A 17,460-nucleotide genomic window follows, 5' to 3' on the forward strand; every position below is an offset into this window, starting at 1 on the left:
AGAACATTGTTCCAATGCGATATATTTGAGGGATGTTGAGTATTTGATAATGAAGTGAATATCTCAAAATTTATATGTTCTTAATCAAAATTAATGAAATCGAAAATGTTTAAGACATCTAATTAGGTTTAAAGAAATTAACGATTACTTTGTTATATAATAAAATAGGCAAATGGTTTCAAATTGAATTGATTATTGTAAGGATGATCTATGAATCGAGACTTACAAAATAAACAATTTAAATCGTTGAGGCTCGATGTGAAGTGAGCCCCACATTTAATCTCCATTTTTTTAAAAAGAATGGAGATTCATTTGCATAGGGCCTATATGTGTGTGTGTGTACATATTATGAATGCATCCCAAAATTTATTGTGATAAAATCCCATTGTACCGTCCAAATAGAGTTTCCATGGCTAAACTTAACACGTTTGAGAATCTTAATAATCAAATCATTTGAGAGAAAAATTCCATTTGATTTCAATACACTTGACATTGTTTAGAATGGGCCGAGAAACTGATTATGCAATAAACTTATAGAGTATGGTAATTGAGAAGAGGTATGTGTTAATTTTCCCCTCGAACTTTTATTCAATGAACTAATGCAATAAAAATACCAATTAACCTCTTGAACTTTTTTTAATAGTCAATTGCCACCAGGCCCTTAGATTTTAAACTTTTCTTATTTGTTTCAGTTAAAATTGATCATGTTCCAATCACATGCTCCACGAATGAGGGTAAAGGGGTCATATTGACACCAATCTTGCCACCACCTTCTTCCTTTCACTTCAATTTAGCACAAATTCTATAAAATCTCTCAATTTCCTCACAATCCATCCCAAACATTTTCCCCAGATTGGCTTCCCAGTCACTCAAACCAAACTTTACAGCAGGCGACCCCGAATCCTCCCCAAATCTCTATCTTGCTCATTGATGAAAGCAAGAAACAAAGGGTACCAACTAGAAAATTTTATATATACTAAAACCCGGTGAAAAACACTGTTCACGAGCAGTGTAATGGCTTAAATGCCCCTTAGTGTCTACTTTGTTTCCCGTGGTCTTACCTGCTTGGTACAGTGAGATGACGCTTTTGCCCATGTTTGCCACGCGTCGGTCATCGTTCAATCGTATCCTTTGCCTGGGTGTTCTAGATATTTTCTTCTGTTTGGGCTCCTTTCCTTCACAGATGTATGCTTTTGTTGCTCTCCATCGTCGTCTCTCTTGCTCTCAAATCTTTTGTCCTTTTTTTCTCGACGGCGGAATTGGGATCGGACTCGAAGAGTTTTGTGTGTTTACCCTTTTCAAGGTACGGTCTTCATCGATCTCAGCTTTTAATGTGTTTTTAAATTTGATTTCATTTTTTATTTGTTAATTTATCTTTTTATGCATCCGAATATGTGATTTGGTGTTTTAGATTGGATTTTTGTAGTTTGAGTTTGTGGGTTATTTTTTTGGTGCCTGAGAAAATGTCATCCAATGGTTTGATTGAGCATTTTTCCTTTTTCTATTGCAACTTTGCTGTCTTTATGCCCCTTTGTGAGACTTTCTTTTGTCTTTTTTTTTTTTTTTTTTTCCTTTTCTCTGTGCAGCTTTTGTAAGATTGAAGTATTCGTTTTCGATTTCAGATTGAATTGAAGTGTTTAGATTTTGCTTGAACAAAATTTGGTTTGGTTTCATGACATTTAAGTGTTTGATATCTACTGCTTGACCATTAGATGAATTTGCAGATCGATCGCTGTAAAGTTAAAGTCTTTGCGTTTTGCACTGATTGTTTCCTTTCTTTTTATTTTTTGGTGTTTTCAGTGTGAATGTTTGATCTGATTGGGTTTTTTTGTTTCAGGAAAATTGGTGTGCGAATTTTAGGGTTTTTGTGTACAACCTTGCAAACCCCTTCTGATTAAGGTCTCTGAGTTTTTTCTTCAAAACTTTTCTTCTTTTTTTTCGATGATTTGTGTGTGGCTGTTCCATCTAATTCGAATTTTCGTTTTAGGAAATCTTGGTCTTCGAGATTTAGGGTTTTCGTCTAGATCGATTGCTCGATCGATGTAAAATTAAAGTCCTCTGTTTTTTTTTTTTTTCTCTCTAAAACTCTGTTTTACTATGTTGTTTCTGTTGCAGGTGGCGGTGTTTGCTTGGTTTTGTTCGCTGGTCTCAGAAATTGAATAGTTTTTTTTTTATCTTGAACTCCAATTGGAAAGCCCAGGGAGCAGAAAATGGACAATCACAATTATTATTGGTTTTTATATTTATTTTAAACTCATTTTAATTAATTAATTTTTTCACCAATTAATTTGAAATATGTGGTGAAATGATCATATATAATTACGTTTATTAGTTTGCTAATTTTTTATTTTTTTTTGGGTATGTTTTAGCAGGTGGATCGGATTTGAAGTATTTTGTAGGGTGGGTAAAAAGGTTGAGCAGAGTTGGAAAAATTCCTAAGGTAAAGTTCTTATGCCCTTCTCTGTCTTTTAAAACGAAGCCTTTAGGCACACAACTTCGTTTTTCCAAGTATTTTTTTTGTGCTGCTGTCAAGAGTCGATTAGTTTATAGGCACACAAGTGATCATATGGATCAGAATTTGATGAAATTACACTGATTCAGATGATATTGATCAAAAGAATGAGATAGAAAGTGAAAATTACAATAGTTACAGAGGTTTTCGAATCAATTATTATTATTATTTTTTATACAGTTCAAGCTATTGATTAGTTGATGTGGAAAGAGGTTTTGGTTGCTTACTTATGTGCATAATACCTATTAGTCTTTTTTCCTATGTAGCTACAAACTTATCAATTTGATGTCACTATTCATTAACAGTGAATGCATTGCAAGAAATAAATGACAACTATTTGTTTAATCCTTGGTATAATATATTCCACCATAACATGCTAACAATTGTTTTAAACCAAAATGATCTTACCCCATTTCCAAACCAAATTAAAAAGTACGGATCAACTCACATGTTAAAAAATTATAAATTTAAAGAACCACATTTAACAACCATTGCCTGTTTAGTTTAACACAGATTTCCTCCGTTTGATTGCCAAAAAATGTTCAGAAATAAAACAACTTAATTTCCGTGCTATTGTTGTGATGGATGTTTATTTTAACTAGCTTTTAAGTTTATGACTTGTGAATTTAAGATCTTCAATTTTAATATTTAAACATTAGTATATTTTTTTAGTGCAGTGGTTAAAGAAGAGTACAAGAAACGTTCTGTTTATTCCTCCAGAAAAGATTAAGAAAGGTGAGTTGATCATAGGATTTAAATTTTAACAATTCAACTTTAAATGCTGGCATATGATGGTACATTGAAGGTGGTATTTCAACTTTGAGTTTTAACTCTTTACTGTTATTTTTTTTTATTTGGTCTTTGGCATGCCATCATACATAATAATATAACTTAGCATTTACCAAACGATTTAAACATGTAAACTAACTTAGCATTTACATTTTTCGTTTACAGTTGGTGGTCACAAATCAACTGACTCAACTTTATATCAACATTGGAGCATGCCTTACAAGTGTAAATCATCCTTTTTATTCTATTTTATAGAATGATTTAAGTTCTGAAGTTTATATATTCTGAAACCGTGTTCATCACTGGAAGTTACACAGCTATGCAGAGGGTTATGTAGTGGAACTTGGATTTCAAAGATCACAGTGAACAGGGTGATAGGTGTATTTCCTCATTTTTACCATTTTAGAACTTATATTAGTGATAAATTAATTCGAATCAAGTGGCATGAACTTAAAGCTCTGTTTGGGAGAGTAGGCTCTTTACCCCAAAGATGCTTGCTTTTGGTAATATTTGGAATTGTGCTTCTAAGCTGTTTTTCAAGCTTTTGGCCATACTAAATGGAGCTAAGTCGAACAGCTCTTCAGTTGCATTGTAGTTGCTTTCCTAAATTGATTGTTCTTTTGTTGAAAAATTTTTTAAGGGCGAAAATTATGTTTCAAATTAGATTTAGATATGAATATTACACATTCAAGGTGTTGAATTCATCTTTGTTTTGGTGTATTGTGGTTTTGAATGTCATTTAGTGCAGTATAGCTTTAACTTAAATGTGGTTCTGTATATCTTAGGTACTCATTTGGATTTTGAGCAGGAGAGAGTTTAGCACGTATTTGAGGAAATGCGAAGAACTTTTTTTGAAATGGTTAGAGTTTGAGATTCTCAGAAGGAAGCTCCTATGAGTTTTTGGTTTTTTGTGTTGATTTGAACAAAATCGGTTTTTATATTTATTAATTTTTGTTGTGTGAGTAGTATTTATTGGGCTTGATGTTTTTTTGAAACACCAGGTGGTTTGGAGACGTTTGAAATCGTAAGAAGACTCGAAGATTTCAGCCAGGTTTGAATCAAAGCACCAAATGAATTCTTCTTCCAGTTTATGATTAAATGTTCCCAACTTTTTTTAGTTGTATAAAGACTTGGGTTGATAGGAATATGTTAGTCATGTGTTTCACTAATTCTTTGGTAATAGATAAATCTTTGTGAACAGTCTTCTGCTTCTATCAATACCCATGGTAAGTTCTTATAATTTACTTTTAACAGTAAGGTCATTTGTGACCAAATATTCTTTTTCAACTTATGCTTCATTTACTCTTCTTTTGCAGCCTATTTTTTCACACATTTAGTCTTCAGTAGATGGGCTAAGGAATTTCCACGTGGCATTGTATCAAATTTTCATTGATCGTAGCGTATAGCATTGTAAGCTCATCTTCTGTTCACTTTGATCAAATTATTTGTCAGCTATTTTAGTTTTTTATAATTATGATATTATTTCTTATTTGGCCTCAAGATTAGTGGACTTAAACTTTGTTTATTATCTTTACAGTACGAAGAAGACCTTAATAATGTAATAAGAGATTACAATATTAACTTGACAGTAAATGATCCATTCTATTTTTGGATGCAATGTCCATACTTTAGTGTAATTTGTACCTTATGTTTTACCTTTGTTTTTAAATTAAAATTCCTTAATTTGGTTTTGGTTTGTTCCATAATACATGTGTAAAGATGACCATGTTGTACATTACATATTTTGGGAATTAGACTAAGTAATTTGATCAATCAGAGTAAATATATTTTAGCTTTTCTTATGTCTTAACTGTCAAGATATAAACTTAAGGGTCGTTTACATAAAATTCACAAATTATAACGTCAATTGCAAGTTAGCATATGATCCCGCGATGCATAGAAGAACTAAGAATTAGTGGACAATTTTATGCATTGGTGCTTAAATTTCCAAGAAGACGAGCTCCATTTTCTTTTAAATGTTAATTTTGTAATGTGGGTTTGTGTTTGCTCAGTTTTCGTGGTGAGATGGAATAAATTGGTGAAACATAGATTGGTTTATTTACAGAAAGGTTTGACCTTTGAATTGGAGCTATAGTGTTCGTTCCTATTGCTAGATTGGCAGGTAAACACTCAACCTTTTGTTATTTGTTAATGTTGGTTTCATGCTGCAAATATGATAGGCACATTGGTGTCTAAAATTGAAAACCCAGTAACATATGGTATAGGAAATTCAAACGAATTTGTAAGATTTTCTTTTATTGTTTTCTATTGTTTTCCACTATAAAATAAAACTCCTTTATATCCATAGTTCATCACTTGGAACAATTCTCAGTTTTTACATATATTGCCTAATTCTCTAACAAACTCCACAACAGCTTTTGGCTCAGAAATGTTTACAGTTGTCTTCATCCGAAACGAGTCAATCAACTGTATACCATCACCGTCAATGATTGAAAACTTCAGCATGTACTACAAATCTAGATCAAAGCTAGATTAACCTCTCATATGGTATGTAAATTCAATTTACAAAGAAAGCAATCAATGTTTTTTTATGTTTTTATTTTTTTTATTTTTATTTTTTATACAATAATATTAGAACAATAATAACAGGTTTTATCCTGTGAATGTCATTAATCCGATGTAAACAGGTTTTTGCCAATTGTCATTTTTGAAGGCTATGACAGTTTATGCCATCATCCAGTGTTACTATTGGAGAAGATTGCTGATCGAAATAATAGGTACCTTGCAGTTTTCTTTGTAGTATATTATTAAATTTATTTAAAAACTGCAAAAATTACCCAATTTCTTTACCAATTATAAAAATCGTTCTTCTTCTTTAACATTCTTATTTATTTGTACTAACAGCTTCTATTTTCTCAAATCATAACAGAGAAGCATGTACATCATCACAAATAAAACAAAAAAATTGGGAAGCGACAGTCAATATAACTTTCAGGTACAAATTATTATGTGTATAAATACAATTGTAAATAATACACCTAACATGAATGCACATATATTTTATACATTTTTTAAACACGCGGCAACGCGCGGGCATTATTACTAGTCTAGCCTATTTATAGGAAACAGTCAAAATTTGGAAATCTAGAGAGAGACGTACACCGTAATATTGATTGGAGAGATTGAGAGTTGGTGTAGTGATGATCTTGCCATTTGAATCTACGGCTGATCTTGCAAATTGAGACTAGCAGGTCGATCTCGGGTTCGACTTTTCCTGAATTTCTCCTTTCTCCGTAGCAGGGCAATTTGGGGAAGTTACAGTAAGACATGGAGCCAACAACTCAGGGAATGGGAACTAGCTCAAGACTATATAAGCACATAACAAATCTTGTGCCTCACTGATGTGAGACAACTCTCAACATGAAACGCTATGGTGAGAGAGATGAGGATGATATATTTTTTGTTCATGTGCATGGCACGTGATAAATTTTTAACAGAAAAACAAATAGAAAGTTTGGAAATCTAAAGGCAGGGTTGTAATTAGCTATTAACAAAAGAGTGTAATTATAATAATAAGGTGATGCTCTCTAGGGCTTCCTCGGTTTTTCTTAGGTTTCTCTAGGAAAGCGACGACGGGGTTATTTCGGCGGCTAGTGTCGAGTTGGTTTGTGTCTCGGGGGATCGTGCTCTCTGATGGAACTGTTAGCCTAGTGCTGATAAGTGGATGTGGGTCTGCAAATTCCAGTTTGTTGGTGAAAAGTGTTGTTGGCTTTTCAAACATAGCGTGCAGTTTGTGCAGAGGATAATGGAAGACATGGTGGAGACTTTTGCAGCAAGGCTGGCGCTTACCACCGAGGAGCAGAGGGTGGTAGTGGTTGATGCTAAGGAAGGTTCAATCCTTAGAACGACTAAAGTTTTATTAGTTGGGAAAGTTCTCTCTCGTAAGCCAGTTGTGAAGGAGAGGTTCAAGCGACGCATTATGCATCTATGGCGACCAAAGGCCAAAGTTATGATTGTAGATTTGGATGATCATCTGTTCTCGTTTGTTTTCGAGAATAAGAGCGAGCAAGCGATGGTGTTTAAGGGCGGCCCTTGGCTGTATGATGGTGCATTACTGATCTTGGCAGAGACAGATACCCTGGCTACTATGCACAGGAATTTTGGGTTCAAATTAAGGGTTTGCCTCTTGCGTATATGACTCGACACATGGGACAATTTATTGGGAACCAGTTAGGTGAACCTATTCTTACTGATCAAAGTAGGAAGGGAGAGAATGAGGGTAGGTTGCTGCGTATCCATGTGGCTTTGGATATTACGAAACCCTTTAGACGTAGTTTGCTACTTTATATTGAGGGTTCCATGGTGAGTGTTGATCTTCTGTTATGAGAAGCTCCTAGTAACTTGTTATTTTATGTGGGATAGTTGGTCATACGGAAGAACAATGTAGGCTGTTTAAAGGGAAGAACGATGATGATTTATTGAAACCCTATGGTCGCTGGTTCCGGAACGACTTACTTGATGCCAATTACCGTAGACCTCAAGGTACACGGTTTGGTTTGGATCCTTCACAAGGGTGGTCTATGAAAGCCCCAATGGACGTATAGGATGAGGATGATACGGTCTCCTCTGTGGTTCAGTTTTTGGGGACGGAGATGAATAGGTTGATGGGTCGAGCGGCGGTGTTCACGCCGGGGCGGGGGGGGGGGGGGGGGGGGGGTGGGGGTGTGGGTGGTGGTGGTGGGATCAAGAACGTATGAGCAATAACGGCAGAATTGATTTGCCTGATTTGAATGAGGGCGTTGACTCTGAAGAGATGCTAATTGATGACCTAGCTATTATTCCCTTTCAGGGCCCTCCTACTGTCACGGAGCTGGAGGTTGCTGTATTTTTATTTTTTATTTTTTCCAAAACTGCTTCTGATATATTGTGAGAATAAATAGCTGTGAAAAAAGCAGGTAAGTGTAATGGTAAATTATATATACTAAAACCCAGTTTTGGGTTGACACTGTTTATCTATAAAGTCAGTGTAATTGTGAAATCTACACTACTCTTCCTAATCTCTTCCTGTTACACACACTACTCTTCCTAATCTCTCTACTTCCATCTCTCTCTGCTTTCAAATTCAATCAAATTCAAGTCTAAAGTCTCAGTGTAATTATGAAATCTTATCTTGGAGGGGACTAGTCTCAATGTAATTATGAAATCTTATTTTGGAGAGGGAAAAGGATTGATAGAGATTTTTACCACCTGTAATCTCTCTACTTTCAAATTCAATCAAATTCAAGTCTAAAGTCTCAGTGTAATTATGAAATCTTATCTTAGAGGGGACTAGTCTCAGTGTAATTATGAAATCTTATTTTGGACGGGGAAAAGGATTGATAGAGATTTTTACCACTTGTAATCTCTCTACTTCCATCTCTCTCTGCTTTCAAATTCAATCAAATTCAAGTCTAAAGTCTCAGTGTAATTATGAAATCTTATCTTGGAGGGGACTAGTCTCAGTGTAATTATGAAATCTTATTTTGGAGGGGGAAAAGGATTGATAGAGATTTTTACAACCTGCAAAAGTAGGGATAAAAATACTTAAAAAGATTCGCAAAAGTACAAGGTTATCATAGTATAACAACTCAAGCAAGATTGTTTCCACAAAGATTGAATAAATAATTTATGTTTAAACTAATTCTTAATTAACTATTTAAACGTTTTGAAAATGTTGATTTTATGACCCAGAATATTAAAAACGAATTACATTAAAAACAAACAAATAAATTGGCAAAGTAAAGAAAACAAAAGAAAATAGTTTTGAAAATAAATTTGAGCACTAAGGTTACGCCGTCCACTTAACAATCTTATGTAGTTTTACTAATTACTTATGAATTACACATGCAACTTTAAAGGTTAGGTTTTTCTTATGCATATTCTACTTGTGGCATTCAGATCAAATATAAGCATGCATGACTCATCACGCTTTGTGAAAACCTTTTGAAAAACCATGCAACCCCTAAGATGTGACATTCGCCTTAGGTGAAGTTACAACCATTAATCACAAGAAGCAATACTCAATCCTCAGGTGGCATTCCGACTGAATTGCATCCTAATGGTAGCTAAGCATTAAGATATAATGACAGTTTAAACATATTGATTAATAATTCAAAGTATGCATGTATAATATCATATGCAATTAAATAAAGACTACATTTTCATGCTAAGTCTCAAGGCATCGCCCTAGCAAACGGAAATTAATTACGAACAACCATAAAACAAAAGCAATTTTATCAAAATAGAAAAATAATAGAAAACACCTTGAAATACAAATCATCAAAACCTAGCTAAGTTTTCCAAATTGATGTCTTTGTTCCCCCAAATTGATGAATTATTTCCTAATGGCTAAAAAACCTTATTTATACTACTACAAAATAAAATCCTACTTAGAAAAGATCTTCTAAAAACTAAGAAACATAATAGAATAAGATAACTAGGAAACAAAATGTTTCCTATTTAAACTAAAATTCTGACTTCTCAGAAAATCAGACTTTTGACCGACCAAACCAACTTTGATTTGGTCCCAAAAGATCTCTTTTTAAAGCTTGAGATGTCTCTAACAAATCCTCAAAAGGAATATTCCTCAAAATATGCCATCTTGACCTCCAAAATACCCAAACGTCCAAAAACGTCAATTCGAGAAAGCTGCACATTGGGCCTTTATTTCATCGCCACGGTCAAACGGCTTGATAGAAAAATTTTCAATTTTGATACAATCATATTGAAAGATTCACGAAGGAATCACTCCAAAATTCGTCCGTTTGATCACTTTTTTCTTCAGAGAAAGTCGAATGTCCTACATTGAAATTATATAACAAAATATCAAAATTCCACTAAAATAACCAATAAACTATAACTAAGAATAGGGTAAAATATATGCCATAATATGGACTCATCAAGGATCCTCGCTGGATCCTTTTCCTTGGGATAATAGGGATCCCATGATCGTAACTGTTCATCGTACATCATGCGGTCAGTTTTCGTTAGGTACTATTTATATTTATTTTTAATTTTTAATTTTTGAAATGATTTATGACCGTACGATGTACAATGAACGGTCACGATCACGGGATCCTTATAATCCCCAGGAAAAAAGATCCGGCGAGGATCATTTTCTCTTGGAGGGGACTTTGTCACCTTTAATGTCTGTGTCTAGTAACTTTCTTAATGGTGAGAGGGCATGATATCGGTTTCAGGGATGTTTCTTCATTGACAAATTCCGTTTACATCCAAAACACGTCTTAAGAAGAGTAAAGGCTGTAAAGTGAGACATTATAGAATGTAGAGTATAAAGATCAACTAAAAATTAAGACTAAGTTTTGCGATGACTATATTTGAAGTTTGTTGGTTTTCAATTGGATAATGAATGATAATGTTGTTTTTACGTTTTTTTTAATTGAAGCTTTGGTGTTGTTTTGAAATTTAAACTCAAATTCGCATGGTTGTGTTGTGATTGACTCATAAATTAGGGATTAATTATGTGTTAGCAACAATTTTGTATGTGTAACTTTGTGAATGCTACAAGAAAATGACAGCAGCCATTTGTGACTTTGTGTTTGCCTTCGGTCGTGGCGTGGAAGTTTTCGTTCAAGAGAAGACATGATGACTGCCACGAGCAAAGTTGGAAGCAGGTCTTGACCTTGTGGGATTGCATGCAATTGTGCATGCTTTCTCTTGTATCCATTAAAATATGGAAAAGGGAGAAGAGTTGTAAGCTAGGTAGGCTAGGTGTTGAATATGTCATGTGAACTTAAGATTTTGTGGTCTTGGTTGTTGGCATAGTTACTAGTTATAGTGTTAAAAGTGCTTTTAGAAAAAAAAAAAAAAAAAAAAAAAAAAAAAAAAAAAAAAAAGATCGGGTAGGATTGCCAATATGAAAGTTTCATTAATTGGTATTGTTCGCCTGCGTTCTTTGGAAAAAAAAAGAAAAAAAAAACGCTTTTTTGAGAAGCATGTGTAAAGTTGCTTCTGTTTTCAGCTGTTTTAGACCAATGATTTGGAGAGAAAAAAAAAAAAAATTTATTTTTGATTTACCAAACACAATTAAGGACCCAACTTTTTAAAGAAAGTTGCTTTTAAAAAATTTGAGCAACCCCAAATTAGCCATAATTAAGTTTTCAAAATTATTAATGCTTGTAAAAGTTGAACACAATACCTTTTGTTTATAAATAAAAAGATAAATATCACTACATATTACGTGTTACAACTAATTCTTAATAATCTTTAGATGATTGCCCCAAAGAGATAAAACATAAAGTCCACTAGCATTTCCCAAATTTTCTTTTATTTGATAAGTTTGAACTTACGACACCAAACGTAATAACTTTAAACAGAAATAAATGAGATGTGAACAAGAGGGCAGGGCTGAGGATTGACAATTACACACATTTGGGACCAAGTTCATTGTATATTATAGGAAACAAGTGTTAGAAGGAGAGGGGTGGGCCCCATACAATTACATGCATTTGGGACAAAGACTTTGACTTATCTTGTACGTACAAAACATTTTGCAAGTCTTGTATCTTTCTTCTCCCCTATTGAATTGAATTAATTACAATAGCTCATGGATGCCATTATAAATAAGCCCTAGGAGTAGAGTCTAATATGTACACGAAATTAAACACTAGCGGCCATGACATCTTTAGATTTTCATAAACTCTGCCTTTTGGCTTGTTGCCTTGTCTTGTTCGTAAAACTTCTTTCACCACCAAGTTGCTCTGCTTTTGCTTCTACTACTTCTACCATGGAAGCAGAAGCGCTTCTCAAATGGAAAGCCACCTTTCAAAACCATACCCGCCTGCAAAATCTCACCTTGTGGACTTACGTACCCGCTTATACAAAAGCAGCCCCATGCTTCTGGACTGGTATTTCATGCAATGCTATTGGAAGTGTCAGTGTGATAAACCTTACCAATTTCGGGATACAAGGTACGCTACATGAGTTTCCATTCTTGTCTTTCCCCAATCTTCAATACCTCGATCTCAGCCACAATAATTTCTTTGATGTCATTCCAGCTCAGATCAGTTCCCTCTCCAAACTCATCTCTCTTGATCTTTCTAACAATTGGCTAAGTGGTTCAATCCCAACATCCCTCGGTGATCTCAAAAACATTACCCTTCTTTATCTCTACCGTAATAATCTTTCTAGCACAATTCCAAAAGAGATAGGGAAATTGAAATCTCTTGTGGGCCTAGAATTGTCTTATAACCAGCTCAAAGGTTCAATCCCAACATCCCTAGGTCAGCTCATAAACCTTTCCGCTCTTTATCTAAATAATAATAATCTTTCTGGCACTATTCCTAAAGAGATAGGGAATTTGAAATCTCTTGTGTACCTAGCATTGTCTAAGAACCAGCTGAACGGTTCAATCCCAACATCCCTAGGTCAGCTCACAAACCTTTCCACTCTCTTTCTCTATAGTAATAATCTTTCTGGCACTATTCCTAAAGAGATAGGGAATTTGAAATCACTTGTGGACCTAGGTTTGTTTGAGAATCAGCTCAGCGGTTCAATCCCAACATCCCTAGGTCAGCTCACAAACCTTTCCACCCTTTATCTGTATAGTAATAATCTTTCTGGCACTATTCCTAAAGATATAGGGAATTTGAAATCTCTTGTGGACCTAGGATTGTCTGAAAATCAGCTCAGCGGTTCAATCCCAACATCCCTAGGTCAGCTCACAAACCTTTCCACTCTCTATCTCTATGATAATAATCTTTCTGGCACTATTCCTAAAGAGATAGGGAATTTGAAATCTCTTGTGGACCTAGGATTGTCTGAAAATCAGCTCAGCGGTTCAATCCCAACATCCCTAGGTCAGCTCACAAACCTTTCCACTCTCTATCTCTATGATAATAATCTTTCTGGTTCAATCCCAACATCCCTAGGTCAGCTCACAAACCTTTCCACTCTCTGTCTCTTTGGTAATAATCTTTCTGGTACTATTCCTAAAGAGATAGGGAATTTGAAATCTCTTGTGGTCCTAATATTGTTTAAAAATCAGCTCAGCGGTTCAATCCCCCCAGAGATAAAGAATTTGAAGAAGTTGGTTGTACTGCACTTGCATAGTAACCAATTAATAGGTTATTTGCCCCAAAATATTTGCTGTTGTGGACAACTCCAAAACCTTTCAGTGTACGATAATCATTTGACAGGTCCAATCCCCAAAAGCTTGAAAACATGCAAGAGCTTAGTTAGAGTTCATCTTGAAGGGAACCAATTCACAGGCAATATATCAAAAGACTTTGGTGTTTATCCAAATCTTGATTTCATAGATATGAGTCACAATAAGTTTTATGGTGAAATTTCACAAAAATGGGGACAATGCACACAATTAGAAACCTTACTAATTGTGGGAAACAACCTTACCGGTAGCATACCACCCGAGATTGTCAATGCTGACAAAATCCATAAACTCGACCTTTCTTCAAATCACTTAGTTGGGGCCATTCCGAAGGAGTTCGGGAGAATGACTTCTTTGCAGAAGTTGATGCTAAATGGAAATCAACTTTCAAGCTGTATACCTTCGGAATTTGGATTACTCGTTGATCTTGAATATCTTGACTTGTCATCAAACAAATTAAATGGGTCAATTGCGAGCACATTAGGCGACCTTCTCAAACTGTACCATCTAAATTTGAGCAACAATCAATTTTCCCAAGGAATTCCATTGAAGTTGGAAAAGTTAGTTCAGTTGAACGAACTTGATTTAAGTCACAACTCACTTGAAGGTAGCATACCCGCTGAAATCAGTAATATGGAGAGTCTGGAAACGCTCAATCTTTCTCACAACAATCTTTCTGGTTTCATACCATCAAGTTTTGAAGGCATGCATGGCTTGTCATATGTGGATGTATCTTACAATGAACTGGAAGGTCCCCTTCCCAACAACAGAGCATTTCAACAAGCTCTGCCAGAAGCTTTACAAGGAAACAAAGGACTGTGCGGCAACGTTGAAGGTTTGCAATCTTGCACAATTGGCCCAAGAAAGGACCACAAATGGGTATTTGGAATCACATTCTCCTTTATAGCAGCAATTTTACTTCTTTCTGCTTTCTTTACAATTAAATTCGTAGTGCAAAGAAAAAAGAAAGGTTTAGAAAAAGTAGAAAAAAACTTGCATGAAGAAATATCGTTTTCAGTTTTAAATTTTGATGGAAAGTCAATGTATGAGGAAATCATAAGGGCGACAGAAAATTTTGATTCCACATATTGCATTGGGAGTGGAGGACAAGGAAGCGTCTACAAAGCAAATTTGTCAAGTGACAGCATAGTGGCTGTGAAAAAACTACATCAATTGTGGGATGGCAAGCAGAATTTGGAGACAGCATTCTTGAATGAAATAAGGGCACTAACAGAGATAAGACACCGGAATATTGTGAAGCTTTATGGTTTCTGTTCACACCATCGACACTCATTCTTGGTGTACGAGTTTGTTGAAAGAGGTAGCTTGGCTGCAATTTTGAGCAAAGATGAAGAAGCTAAAGAAGTAGGGTGGAGAAAAAGGGTTAATATTGTTAACGGTGTAGCTCATGCCTTGGCATACATGCACCACGATTGCTTGCCACCAATTGTGCACCGGGACATATCAACCAAGAATATTTTGTTGGATTCTAAATATGAGGCCTCTATTTCAGACTTTGGCACTGCTAAGTTTTTGAATCCAGACTCAACAACTTGGACTACCGTTGCAGGCACATATGGGTATGTTGCACCAGGTAACATGTTTTCTTCCTTTTAACCTTATTAATTTAGTGTTGTTTATGATTAATTTTTTGGCCAAATTTATTTCTTTTCAACATTAGGATGGACTAAACATACCATGTTACATGCTTTGATTTTGAAGAGAACATTCACATAAAGTATAGGCCATACTTGGGTTTATTGTATGTTCTTCCAAGTCAGCATTCTCTTTCCTTAAAGCTAAAACATAAAAATAAACTGTAAAAAAAAAAAAATCAATTATAAACTTGCAAACCATACAAAGCATCTAATTTAATAAGTAATACCAATCATTTGTTAATGAAATACTAAAAACTAACTAATTAAAACAACATGCAACAAACATGAAAACTGTAGTAAGAATACAAATACCATGTAAGATTTACCTCTTTTGCCAAAAAGCCAATCTCTAGTACATAACAATGCACGTACAATTTTAGGCAATAAACAACTATGATATTGATCGATCACTCTAGCACCAATCTAAATATTGATTCTGAGGTGACAGTAGAAACAAGAATTGTTAATGCATCACAAGTCAAACGAGAAATGACAGGATAATGAAATTGTTCTATTTTCCACCGAGAAAGAATATCTAACTCTTGTTTTCTCTCAAGTTTTTCTTCATCAAGATTTTTACGTAATTCAGATTTTGTACTTAAAATTGAGCCCTTTTTGTAACGTTTATCGATATTCCTCCGATCATATACCAACATACAATATAGATGCATATAAAAAGTACAAAAACATCAACAACAAACATTAAAATTACCTCAAAAGTTTAGCTTGACCCAAGGTCTGATTCATTGGATTTGAATGATGACAAGGTACCACCAACATTCTTCAATTCCTTCACAGTATTTCTCCTTACACATAAAGTTGAAAGGCAATATGAAAATTTTATTCTGATGCATCTATGAGCAACTTTTAGCAAGCTAATAGTTCGTATTAATAAGAAATCCCTAAAACCCAATATTCAACTATAGTTGAAAATCGAAATTAAGCCAAAATGAAACCTTCATTACCCAAATTAAGCTAATAGTCCACTAACCCAACAAGAAAGACAAAGTAAAACCACCTCTAGATGACTACCATTGATTCAACGCGAAGAGAGCGCGAGCTGCTTCATATTGTTCTGAAATGAGAGAGAGTGTGAGAAATTGTGAGAGGACGGAGGGCCGAATGCCGAAGTGAGAGATTGTGAGAGGGGAGGGGGCGGAGTGGCAGAGTAAGATCGTAAGAGGGCAGAGTGAGAGAATAGGGCAGTGAGTCGGTGGAGTAAGAGAGAGATTGCAGACTGTACCTCTCATATAGGATTTCCAAAATTACAAAACTAACCCTCCTTAATGGGTGATTTATGATTATGGGTTTTTTGGGATTACTCGAAGCCAACTGTAATTTTAATTGAGCTTGTTAAGTCTTTCCCATTTAATTAAAATTTTGCAAGAAAATTGAGTCGGGTTAGCAGGGTCCACTTTGCCAGCTCTATTATCATCTAGTTTTTGTTAAAAGTTAGTTGTAAATTAGTTTTGTTCAATTTTTTCACTCTTTATCTTCGGTTTAGGTATTATATATACAAAGTAATAGTCCCAATATTGCTATGGTCTTATTCTGAGCAGAACTTGCATATACCATGGAAGTGAACGAAAAATGCGATGTTTATAGCTTTGGAGTGGTTGCTATGGAAACAATCATGGGAAGACATCCTGGTGATTTTTTCTCATCATTCTTATCAATGCCTTCTTCGTCCACGTCGTCATTAGCATCAACATTACCACCCCATCAAATGTCAGTTGTGGATGTTATGGACCAACGCATTTTGCCTCCAACGCATCAAGAAGCAGGGGAAGTACTCTCTCTTATGAAGATTGCGTTTTCATGCTTGAATCTCAGTCCGCATTCTCGCCCTACGATGAGACGAGTTTCTCAATTCCTCTCAACTCAAAAGTTGCATTTGTCGAAGCCAATACATATGATAACCTGCGGTGAATTGCTTGCTCTAGATCCTTTGACGGCCTGAGAAGTAAAGAGTGTGCTTGTTTCCGATAAATAAATTTCGAGTCTTTCTTTTAGAAGAAAGATTCTTTGTAGATGTTTTCTATATTGTAATTTATTGTTATGCACTAGTTTGCTAGGGCTCTATTCACTTTATGCAGAACGCTTAATGTTTTTCAGTTAAAATTGTGTTTACGCTTGTGAGGAAGAAACAGAAGTTAATAAAACAAAGAATTGGTTTTCATGCATAGGGGTAATGACTGGCTAAGATGAGAATGCAATGGCCATGCTTATATTACTATTTCTATTTATGTATACGGACAGACGTAGAGTTATAGAGAAAAGCAACCAAGAAGTCAACCAAAAGCAATCAGGTTCTGGCCTAAGTAGCATGCAGTAGGTCTTCACATGAATTGCTTGTGGCAAGGCAGGCTTACCAC

The 17,460-nt window shown here is 35.0% G+C and overlaps 2 protein-coding genes and 1 long non-coding RNA gene across 53 annotated transcripts; 2 read left to right on the top strand and 1 right to left on the bottom strand.

The window, feature by feature from the left end:
- Positions 1-844: 844 nt before the first annotated feature.
- Positions 845-8,319, top strand: LOC148695366 (uncharacterized). 50 transcript variants are annotated; one of them, XR_015965579.1, is made up of 16 exons: positions 1,016-1,303; positions 1,838-1,899; positions 2,116-2,233; positions 2,373-2,440; positions 3,190-3,247; positions 3,467-3,526; positions 3,611-3,679; positions 4,087-4,160; positions 4,303-4,352; positions 4,485-4,527; positions 4,618-4,711; positions 5,367-5,423; positions 5,677-5,809; positions 5,950-6,039; positions 6,192-6,257; positions 6,563-8,319. XR_015965579.1 is itself a non-coding variant. In XM_088698907.1 (15 exons), exons 6-10 carry the CDS (start codon positions 3,514-3,516, stop codon positions 4,692-4,694), a joined length of 252 nt encoding a protein of 83 aa, XP_088555033.1. In that variant the 5' UTR covers positions 845-1,303; positions 1,838-1,899; positions 2,116-2,233; positions 2,370-2,440; positions 3,190-3,247; positions 3,467-3,513; the 3' UTR covers positions 4,695-4,711; positions 5,314-5,423; positions 5,677-5,809; positions 5,950-6,039; positions 6,192-6,257; positions 6,563-8,319. The 50 variants fall into 50 exon arrangements, 1 of the variants encoding a protein (XP_088555033.1); XM_088698907.1 differs by lacking the exon at positions 4,087-4,160 and having other exon boundaries at positions 845-1,303; positions 2,370-2,440; positions 5,314-5,423; XR_015965560.1 differs by having other exon boundaries at positions 1,034-1,303; positions 3,467-3,679.
- A 1,232-nt stretch (positions 8,320-9,551) lies between these two features.
- LOC148695367 (uncharacterized) lies at positions 9,552-16,616 on the bottom strand. The gene is made up of 3 exons (XR_015965775.1): positions 16,118-16,616; positions 15,798-15,891; positions 9,552-10,100 (listed from the first exon to the last, which is right to left on the bottom strand). It is a non-coding gene; the product is annotated as an uncharacterized LOC148695367 (long non-coding RNA).
- LOC148695368 (uncharacterized) lies at positions 11,454-17,257 on the top strand. Of its 2 annotated transcripts, XM_088699279.1 has the most exons (3): positions 11,911-13,064; positions 13,347-15,021; positions 16,645-17,257. In XM_088699279.1, exons 1-3 carry the CDS (start codon positions 11,937-11,939, stop codon positions 17,043-17,045), a joined length of 3,204 nt encoding a protein of 1,067 aa, XP_088555405.1. In that variant the 5' UTR covers positions 11,911-11,936; the 3' UTR covers positions 17,046-17,257. The 2 variants fall into 2 exon arrangements, with proteins under 2 accessions (XP_088555404.1, XP_088555405.1); XM_088699278.1 differs by having other exon boundaries at positions 11,454-15,021.
- Positions 17,258-17,460: the final 203 nt, after the last annotated feature.

The sequence above is a fragment of the Pyrus communis genome, chromosome 8 (genome assembly GCF_041283825.1).
Source record: "Pyrus communis isolate YQ-2024b chromosome 8, ASM4128382v1, whole genome shotgun sequence".
In the NCBI taxonomy this organism is placed as follows: domain Eukaryota; kingdom Viridiplantae; phylum Streptophyta; class Magnoliopsida; order Rosales; family Rosaceae; genus Pyrus; species Pyrus communis.

What these genes read in the sequence shown, in the direction of transcription:
- LOC148695366 (XM_088698907.1), top strand. An exon ending in GACTCGAAGATTTCAGCCAG is followed by an intron (nt 4,353 to 4,484) that starts GTTTGAATCAAA and finishes CTTTGGTAATAG; the next exon opens with ATAAATCTTTGTGAACAGTC. An exon ending in TGCTTCTATCAATACCCATG is followed by an intron (nt 4,528 to 4,617) that starts GTAAGTTCTTAT and finishes CTTCTTTTGCAG; the next exon opens with CCTATTTTTTCACACATTTA.
- LOC148695368 (XM_088699278.1), top strand. Translation starts at nt 11,937, where the DNA reads ATGACATCTTTAGATTTTCATAAACTCTGCCTTTTGGCTTGTTGCCTT. An exon ending in ATATGGGTATGTTGCACCAG is followed by an intron (nt 15,022 to 16,644) that starts GTAACATGTTTT and finishes TATTCTGAGCAG; the next exon opens with AACTTGCATATACCATGGAA.